Source organism: Cibotium barometz, chromosome 35, assembly GCF_041138505.1.
Source record: "Cibotium barometz isolate CiBa-2024 chromosome 35, ASM4113850v1, whole genome shotgun sequence".
Classification (NCBI taxonomy): domain Eukaryota; kingdom Viridiplantae; phylum Streptophyta; class Polypodiopsida; order Cyatheales; family Cibotiaceae; genus Cibotium; species Cibotium barometz.
In genome coordinates, this window is record NC_141080.1 from 34,724,325 (window position 1) to 34,733,993 (window position 9,669).

The following is a 9,669-nucleotide window of genomic DNA, read 5'->3' on the forward strand; positions in this document are numbered from 1 at the left end:
ACAACCGTTTGTACTTCACAAAGACCTATGATGTGAACCTGCACACAGGAGATGTTTGGGACAATAGAGGCCATCCACACAGGGTATAGCTCAGCATTGCGCTCATTAGAGATGCCTTACAACTCCCCAACCTAGACTAGCCCTATGTTAGGCTCACCAATGCCCTCAAGTTGACCAAGGGCTTATACAGAGGCAACCCAAACAAAGATGAGGTGGACTGGGTCAACATCACCTAGGATGATTTGATTATGTCAGCTTGTGCCCTCTAGTTCCTACTCACTACACGTTGGACTGACAAATTCAATAGGTGCAACATGACTACCTTGGCCTACGGTGGGACTTGAACTCATGGTGGGGGCCCTACAGAGGGTATTCGGGACCCAGTTTTGTGTCTTCTCCCCCCCCTCTCTCTCTTCTTCTTTGTTGTGTGATTACTGAGCATTGAAGTTACTAATGCTTCCACACTGAGCTTCTGAGCATTGAAGTTACTAATGAGCATTGAAGTTACTAATGCTTCCACACTGAGCTTCTGCATTGAATTCTGAGCATTGAAGTTACTAATGCTTCCACACTGAATTCTGAGCATTGAAGTTACTAATGCTTCCACGCTGAGGTTCTGCATGTTACACTCCGTGTGTGTAAGACTTGTCCCACCTCCTTGCTCCTAGTCATGGAGTGTCGTTGCTGTAACCAGTCACTTTGCTATCACCACCCCTCCTTTCTTGCCTTGGCGAATTCTGAGCATTGAAGTTACTAATGCTTCCACACTGAGCTTCTGCATGTTACACTCCGTGTGTGTAAGACTTGTCCCACCTCCTTGCTCCTAGTCATGGAGTGTCGTTGCTGTAACCAGTCACTTTGCTATCACCACCCCTCCTTTCTTGCCTTGGCGGTTTCTTATGAGACTCCTGCTTGGTGTCTGAGGTCCCTCCCTTTCCCATGGTCCTTTTTCCCGGAGGATGTGGAGTTTGATTCTTTAGATTTTGTGACCAAAGGGCCATGTCATTTTGTTTTTTCTGCCCGCACGTATGCTCTTTGCTCTGTGGAGTCTAATTCTTGTACAAATATTACGACCAAACAGCTGTGTCATTTTGTCTTTGTTGTCTGCACCTACGCTCATTGCTCTTGCAAGTAGCACACCTTACCCGGTTCCTCATCATGAGTCTACATTTAGTGTCCTAGAATATCAATGGTCTTTGTAGTCGGGTAGATGGGGATGGTTTTCAGTCCAAGCTATGACTACGACAAAAGTTAGATTCCAGGATTATGGGGCAGTTGGATGTTCTTTTATTGTGGGAGCATCACATTTCTGATTCCCAAATCAATATGGAAAGACTCTTGCAAGTCAAAGTCACACTTTTTGGGAGCCTTCCTTAGGTAGGAGAAATGGAGTGGTCTTTTCTTAGAGGGCACTCTTAGTAGGCTTGGCTTTCCGTAGGAGTAGATTGTGAGGGTGTTGGGCCTTTATTGTTGTGCTAGTAGCAAAGTGACTATTGGAGGCCGCTGAGTGATTCTTTTCACTTGTAGCAGTATGTGAGACAAGGATGCCCTCTTGCTCCTTATTTGTTTTTGTTCTTTGCCAAGGCTAGGTCTTATTTTCTTCAAAACAGCACTACAGGGATTCATGGCCCGAGGTGACCTTTGGATTTATTTGAGGACCTCCTTGATGCAGAGTATGCCAATGATACAACTCTAAATGTTGATGATAATGCACAAGTCTTGGAGCATGTGCGAGTTGTTCTTGATACTTTTTGCTTGATAGAACAGGAGCAAAGATCATCTGGAACAAGTTTTTGGGTTTCCTGACCGATCCTTAGGCTTCTCCTACTTAGGGTTAACAGTGGGGATTCACTTGGATTGGTCATGAGATGATTATTCGCGGGGATTCACTTGGATTGGGATCAAAAGTGGGGTTTCACTTGGATTAGTTGTGGATAGACTGCTCACTATTTAGGTTTCCATTGGCCTTAACATATCGGCAGCCCAATAATTTGTTCCAATGATCTCCTCGAAAGCAGGATAAAGTTGGATTTTTTGAGTTTAACTAGACTTTCTTTGGCTGGCAAGGCCTTGGTAGTTAACTAGGTTCTCTTGGCCCTTGGTGTGTCGCTTCTTGTTGGTGCCTTTCATGCTCTTCCATCTCTTAGATACAATGGGGTTGATCTGGAATTATTTGTGGGTTGGCTTAGATGGCACTTCAGATACGAGAGCTAGAGTCACTTTGGAGACAATTATTTCACCGCCGACACAAGATGAGAGTTGGGCATCATAGACTCTAAGACACAGAGTAAGGTTTTATTGGACAAATTAATGGTTTGAGAGCTCACTCTAGGAGATCATACTTTGAATATCTTACTTTGGGATGGTGTGTGTCATTGTCATCATCACCTTAGTGGAGATTGGAGGCCTTCTATTAGCTAGATTTTCACCTATTGTTAGCTACGTATCAGCTACTTCATTGAGCATTTCTTGGTAGTTTACCACGTGTTTGGTATTCTCTCACATGATGCCTCATTCACCCATATCCCACTCATATAGAGGAGATTGAGAAACAACATATCCTATAGAATCCCCACATCAGAGACGCTTCTGGGCACATGATTGGTGAGCACTCTTACATCTCTTGGGCTTGCTAGAATGTAGGTCCTGCTTGCTTTGTGTGGACTTAGAGGCCTTCATTCAGTGACATATCCAACCCTAATCTTGCCCAATGCATTAGAGGAGGTCTCACTTGTGTGCATGTTGGACGGACCAAGATTGATTTCATCTATTTTGCGTGTAATGTTGAATAATTCTTCAAGAGGAAATTTTCACTGCACTGTCTTTCCTCTTTTTCTCATAGAATGAAACACAATCTATTTTGGTTGCAAAATCTTTGTTCTTCCACCTCTAGTGGATCCTTGGAAATAGGCTCCTCTAGGGGTAATCCCGTATATGGTTTTAATAAACTGACATGGAAGGCATTATATATCCTCCAATGATCTGGAAGGTCCAACTCATAATATACATCATTAATCTTCTTTGTACTCTGAAAAGGTTCACATACCATCATTCCCATTTCCTAACTTTGGAAATGCAAAGCTAAAATCCATAGCCATACTCTCCATGAAACATTCAAAATCGGCAACGGTTGCAATGATCATGATGGATTTTGTCAATCAAATTTGACCTTTTGACAAACCAAACATTCTCGAGTTTATCACTCAATGTCCTTTCTCATGCTAAGCCAATAGAAGTAGCTCTGCAAAGCTTCAGTTATAATCAAGATGCCTCCTCTTTGAAGTTGGATGCTCGATCGAGCTGATTAGTGACCAAGGCAAACACTTTGTAAATGATGTCATCTGGAAACTAGTCACCTAGCATCTCATCATCCATAAACGTTCCAAAATGTATTATCCGCAGACCAATGGTCAAGCATAATCGACCAACAAAACCCTCAAGCGGTACTCAGCTTTATGGGCATTTCACACAGCATACAAGGTCTCGACCGGAACGACCCCATTCAAACTAGTATATGGCACAGAGGCAGCCTACTGATGGAATTCCTAGTGCCAAGCCTCCGAATTGCTATGTAGAGAAGTTAAGCCTGAAAGAGTCCCTGAAACATCGCCTGAACCAACTCCTCGAGTTGGATGAAGAAAAAGAGTCCCTGCAACATCACCTGAACCAACTCCTCGAGTTGGATAAAGAACACTTTAAAAGCTTCTTCATCTCACCACAGTCATCCAGAAGCGAAGGAAGAAGTGGGTCGACCACCACTCCCAAGTTCCACACATTCAAGAAAGAAGATCTAGTCCTGTTATTCCAGTCTCGCATGGATCCGCATCTGGGAAAACTGCAGCTCCGGTGGACAGGGCTATTCTGGGTAGTGGAAAAAATCTACCACGATACCTTCCTACTTGTTGGCACACTCAATGGAGAACATTTCTAGAAGCCCATCAACCGCTATCGCCTGGCGACCATACCACGTGTGTCGATGCCATGTAATCCCTTCATCGATGTGGCGGCGCCATTAACCCACTACTTGGGTATCCATCACCTTGATGACATTGACCCTCTCTGAACAATCATGGAAGATTCGTCTTGAGTGCCGACGAGCGATGTGATGCAGTCCCATCATGAATATTCAACAGATGTGCACCAATCATGTACGATAACTCTTTTTAAATCACCACTGTAAACTCCGACTAACTCTTGTGTATCTATCTGTCTACATGCAGCACCTCTTCTCGCACTGAAAGCCTCAACCTTTTGCTTGCAGCTCCCTCCTCCCTTCTCTCTCGCAAACCACCTGCTCTGCTCTACTGGCCATGGTAACCTTCGAACCTTTCTCTAGCATCATCACCAGCATCATCAATGTGCAACACTGCCTGGGCACCAAAAATGCCAACTGCTTCTTGCAGAAGAGCAACACACATAAGAAGAAGGGCTAGCTACTAACATGCGAAAACCTTTCTCCAATTGTCAAAGCCAAAGTACCCCCCATCTGTATGCCTGCATCCCATGAGGTACATCACACTCCAAAAGTCTAGCAAGAGCAACCAGTGTATGTCGCCATCTGCATGGTCATCTGCATGGTGAGCTTGGCACCAACACCAAGAGGCACACCCGCTCAATCACCCATGATGTCCCAATTCCAATGAAAGACAGTAATGGCATCCCAAACCTCACAAAAGGAGAAGCAGAGAACCCTGCGAAAGCTGCCTTTCGAGCAGTTAATCGAGAAACCCTTGCTTACTCTTGTCACCCCAACACAATCCATTTCGCAGCCCCCACCATCGAGCATTTCCCCGCTAAAAAGGCACCCATCAACATACCCGACGCCCTGCTTCCCTCCACCACACAACTAGTGTCATGCATGTTCCCACACTAGCCTCTGCCCCCACCACAAGCTTCCATATCCACCAACCATGGTGCCCTGCTCGTAAAAATGGATGAGATGAAGCAAAAGCTCGCCCAGTACAAAGCAAACAAGGCCAAAGGCCTATCTAGGAACTGGTCGAACCAAACCTGGTGGCAACTATTGACATGGAAAATATGCAACTAGCCATGGTGTCTTATTTTCGGAAGTTTCTTCTTTAAAGAAGAAGCGGCCATGGTTCTATTGAAGGATTATGCCATGGCTCTCAAGAAGAACTATGACAAGCTGCATGATCAGTTAGTCGCCCATGATGACATCATACAAAGAGCAGAAAGCGACAAGAAAGACAAAGGACAAGATCCTTGCTCACATCAAGGAACTCAAGGCAAGGTCGCTTGGAAAAAGCTAGTCATAACCCATAATTCTTCTCTCGGAAGTCTTCTTGCGACAATCAATCCCCGGAATCCATCTCACAGAAGGCATCGTTTATCTTCCACCTTCCAGATCCGTTCTTCCTCTTCCAGGGGCCTGGATGTGCCTGCCATTGGATTTAGAAGTTTGGGCATGAAGGTTTTCGAGGAGGAGTCACTCGTTGAGCCTCTCCCGACAGTGATCATAACTCCCTCAGGCGTGTTAGATGCTAAGGAGCATCTAACATGGTGCCCATCTCTGGGTAATTGCCAATCGACAAAATGCTAAGGAGCATTTAACATTCTGGAAGGCTGCAAGTTTTTTTTTGGGCTTTGAGTCATTGGATTGGGAATCCAACTCATCGGGCATGCCAGGCATAGGCCAGCTTGTGCCACGGGCCAGAGCCGCAAAGTAGCCGGGTAGCTACTTTGTGGTAGCTACCCTATCACAAAGCCGCACGTTAGCATTGCCAATTGTCAGGGCCAGCCGAATGTTAGCCAGAGCACTTTATTACAAGAACGAAGCTTTCTTAACACCCAGTCGGCACACCTTATCACTAGGAGAATCACAATACCAAAACGAATACTACAAGCAAGAAATATAAAAGTATGAATCCTGAACTTTGTCTCTGTATATTCATTTTTGTTCATGTATTTTTTTAAGTAGGGATATCTGTTAAGCCATCGGTGTCTTTGTACCTTTCATTAGGCGATCAACTAAGTAGCTTTCCATACCCTATGGTCTGTGTCTATATTGTGTTGGGTTCGTATCCGCTTGGTGTATGGTGCATATAACGAGAGACTTTGAGCATGTTGCTCGGGGATAAGCGATCAATTTCTCTGACAACATTTACCATAATCTATTTTGATTTTCATGGCTCAATTGTAAATCCTCCATTTTGGAAAGGACAAGCAACAACATCTCTAACTAATGAACTATTAGAGAGCACATGTACGGTATATATAGAAACTTGCTTTTTATGTAGCTTTTACGTTTTATTTAAAAAATATAAATTATGATTGATGCATTTCATTTGCCAACATGGAATATCTTTATTTGTTTGAACCTAGATTATTGTTAGGTTTGTATGGTCGAGACACTTATAATGAGAGCTTTGGACTCCTTGGAATTTACAATTTAAGATTACGAAAGATTGTGGATTAGCTTCATGTACATGTAATGTCTGTGGACTATAAAAAGTCTAATAAGTTAGATTTTCGATGCATAGGCACTGGACATTACAGAATTTCTCGATACAAGCTTGTTCAAATGTTATTTGTCTCAAATATTGATCCTGTGTACGTGTGGCCGCCCGCAACATGACAAATAAGGTTTATAAGGTTTTATTTTTTATTCGTCTCAAATATTGATCCTGTGTACGTGTGGCCGCCCGCAACATGACAATGGACTCCGTGTAAACAGAAAAAAAGTGGACACGTATAGAAAGAGTTAAGGATTATAAGACTAGAAATTTTCAAAAAGTTATTCCTAAACTTGAACAAGTCGAACCCTGCCTCTCTTTCGAGACTCCCAATGTTCTTCACAATTTCTGTCTCTCTCTCTCTCTCTCTCTCTCACACACACACACACACACAGAGTGACCGTACCCACGCACACAGCCATTATAGGTTGGCCATGGCAACCGAATACTTGCCCTCTAAAGCCGCATCCATGGCCGAAAGCCTCCTAGCCACCCATCTTTCTTCTCCTACCACGAACGAGAACAGTAAAGATGATCATAGTAGCAGAAAGCTTCATGCGGTGATGATACCATACCCTATCCAAGGCCAGATCAATCCCATGGTGCAGCTTGCCGAGGCTCTCATCAACCACAACTTCATGGTCACCTTTGTCAACAACGAGCACAACCACAAGCGCATCCAAGAGAGCCGCCGTTCAAAATCTTCATCCGCTGATACAGCTCATGCAGAAGATCAGTCTCATCTTCGCTTCGTGTGGGTAGACAATGGGTTACCCCCTGATTTTGATTACAGCGACATTCGCTCAGGGATGCCAAATTTCCACGAGGCCTTTGTGAACATGAAAGACCCCTTCAAGGATCTCGTGGAAAGCTTGAATAAGAAGAACCCACCAGTCACTTGCATCGTGCATGGGTTACCCTGCACTTGGGCTCACCGTATTGCAAAGGAGCTCCACATTCAAAGTGTTTTTCTCTGGGCTCAGTCTGCTGCAGTCTTCTCCATCTACTACCACGCACCCAAGCTCGTCTCCAATGGTTTCTTCCCTTACAAAAAGACTCCTCCAGGTAAGCAGTAAGAGCACGAATAATTTGAATCCCTGCATTCCCTTTGTCCTTGCTTTTTTCTTTTTTCTTTTTTCCTCTTCAAAACAAAATTTTGCTCTTTATGTCACAGGGTGCAATGATCTGGTGTCTTACATACCTGGTGTGCCGCCTCTCTACCCTGCGGACTTCCCCACATTACTCCATGTAGACGACATCTCTCAAATGACCTTTAAGATTTTGAGAGAGCAGTTTGACATACTGGAGAGCTGTGATGCAATTCTCATCAACTCTTATGAGCAGCTTGAGAAGGATGCTTGCGAGGCACTGCAACAAATAGAATTGCCCTTGTCGGTTTCTTTTGTAGGGCCTTTGCTCCCTTCTGCCCTCTTGGTGGATGGCAGTGATATGAAGGACATTAGTGTTGGTGCAAGCTTGCTGCAGGAGAAGAATGACAGTATAAAGTGGCTAGATAGTAAGCGAAAGCAATCCGTGCTGTATATTTCCTTTGGGAGTTTGTTCAACCCTACTGCAGAAGATCTATTGGGCATTGCCTTGGGGATCACGGCTAGCAAGCAGCCTTTTCTTTGGGTGATTAGGCCTAGATCCTCCTTGCAAAATGTATCAGAGATATTACCCAAACATTTCATAGAGGATACTAAGGATTATGGGCTAATTATCCCATGGGCACCTCAGCTGCAAGTGTTGTCCCACCCTTCTGTGGGCGCCTTTCTAACTCATTGTGGATGGAATTCAACATTGGAGAGCTTGAGCATGGGGATGCCCATGATCCCTTTTCCAATTTCTATGGATCAGACTACAAATTGCAAGTTTGTGGTTGACATTTGGAAGGTTGGGATGAGCATCAAGAGGCAAGATGATGGCATGGTGGAAAGTGAAGAAGTGGAGAGGGTTTTGAGGATAGTCTTACAAGAAGACGAAGGAAAGGAGATGAGAAGAAGGGCTGGCAAGCTGAGAGATGCGGCAAGGAGGGCTGTGCAAGCTCAAGGCTCATCCAATGCTCACATGGAGAAGTTTATTGAAGCAATGAGGGGTGCAAAACCCCACGAAGTATAAATGGTTAGGAGGCAGCTTGTGTAGAGACCTGGGTAGAAACGGAAAGACCTTACTTTTAGGTGGCAACAAGACTTGCTTGTAGAGTTAGCAAAGGGGAGTCTTTGTAGGTGCCAATGTATGACTTGTTTTAGTCTATTATAGTCTCAAATGGCTATTCGGTCCATTGAAATATGTAGTTGGAATTTTAAGGGTTACGTTTTCACCACCCAATTTCGTGTGTGTATAGGAATTAACACCAATGTTTATAAGATGAGGTACATAAGGGGTCTCTTAAGTGTGTTCTAGTGTAAATATACCATATACATTAATAGACGAGTAAAGTTTTAAACTCCAACGTGATGTTTAACATGGACTTGGAGGTTAAAGAGCTATATTTTCCAAATATGCTCTCTCCGCCATGCTAGTGCACCAACACACATGTGTTCGTGTCCATTATTGATAGCTATATTTAGTATATGCTTCTTCTAGAACCCCCATGTTCGTGTTGTCTTTACCCCACACATCGTACTATTCTAGCTTGGCAGAACATTGTTCTCCTACATGCCACCTATAGTCTACTACTGTCCCAGTGTGCACATTGTTGCTCCCTACAAGCCCCACTCACTTTTGCACTACCAAGAGGGCACCTCTCTACTCTTGCACGGCATCCTATGACCTCGGCACCACCTCGTTGCATTTAAGCATTGCCAAACCTCTATCTTGTGCTTGCTTGGGTGCATCACAATACACCTTTGCCATGTGACCTGTGCTGTCAACCAATGCGATTTACATTGATTATTTTATAACCGTCACCACCCTTGCGTCCGGTGCTCACATATGCCACCCTTTAGATCGCCTTGCGTATAGCCAGATCATTGTACTATTGTCCTACTGTCGCACGTCCACCGGCGAAACATATTTTTTAACATCAAACCGAATAATCACATGAGGTATGAGAGATATCGTATAGGAAACATGCTTGCGGTCTCACTGAGACCACCTCTAATTATTATATACACAAACATCATAGTTAAATAGTTATTGATGTGTATTTTTTTCGTAGCTAGGGTTTAAATAGGTGACAAGGCTGACATACATC

At 44.0% G+C, this 9,669-nt stretch overlaps 1 protein-coding gene across 1 annotated transcript; it reads left to right on the forward strand.

Moving 5' to 3' along the window:
• Positions 1 to 6,750: 6,750 nt before the first annotated feature.
• On the forward strand, positions 6,751 to 8,839 carry LOC147618374 (7-deoxyloganetin glucosyltransferase-like). Its single transcript, XM_086774809.1, has 2 exons — positions 6,751 to 7,538; positions 7,648 to 8,839. Exons 1-2 carry the CDS (start codon positions 6,806 to 6,808, stop codon positions 8,589 to 8,591), a joined length of 1,677 nt encoding a protein of 558 aa, XP_086630935.1. The 5' UTR covers positions 6,751 to 6,805; the 3' UTR covers positions 8,592 to 8,839.
• Positions 8,840 to 9,669: the final 830 nt, after the last annotated feature.

Coding starts and splice junctions, on each gene's coding strand:
- LOC147618374 (XM_086774809.1), top strand. CDS start 6,806: ATGTTCTTCACAATTTCTGTCTCTCTCTCTCTCTCTCTCTCTCACACA. Junction 7,539..7,647: donor TTACAAAAAGACTCCTCCAG/GTAAGCAGTAAG, acceptor TTTATGTCACAG/GGTGCAATGATCTGGTGTCT.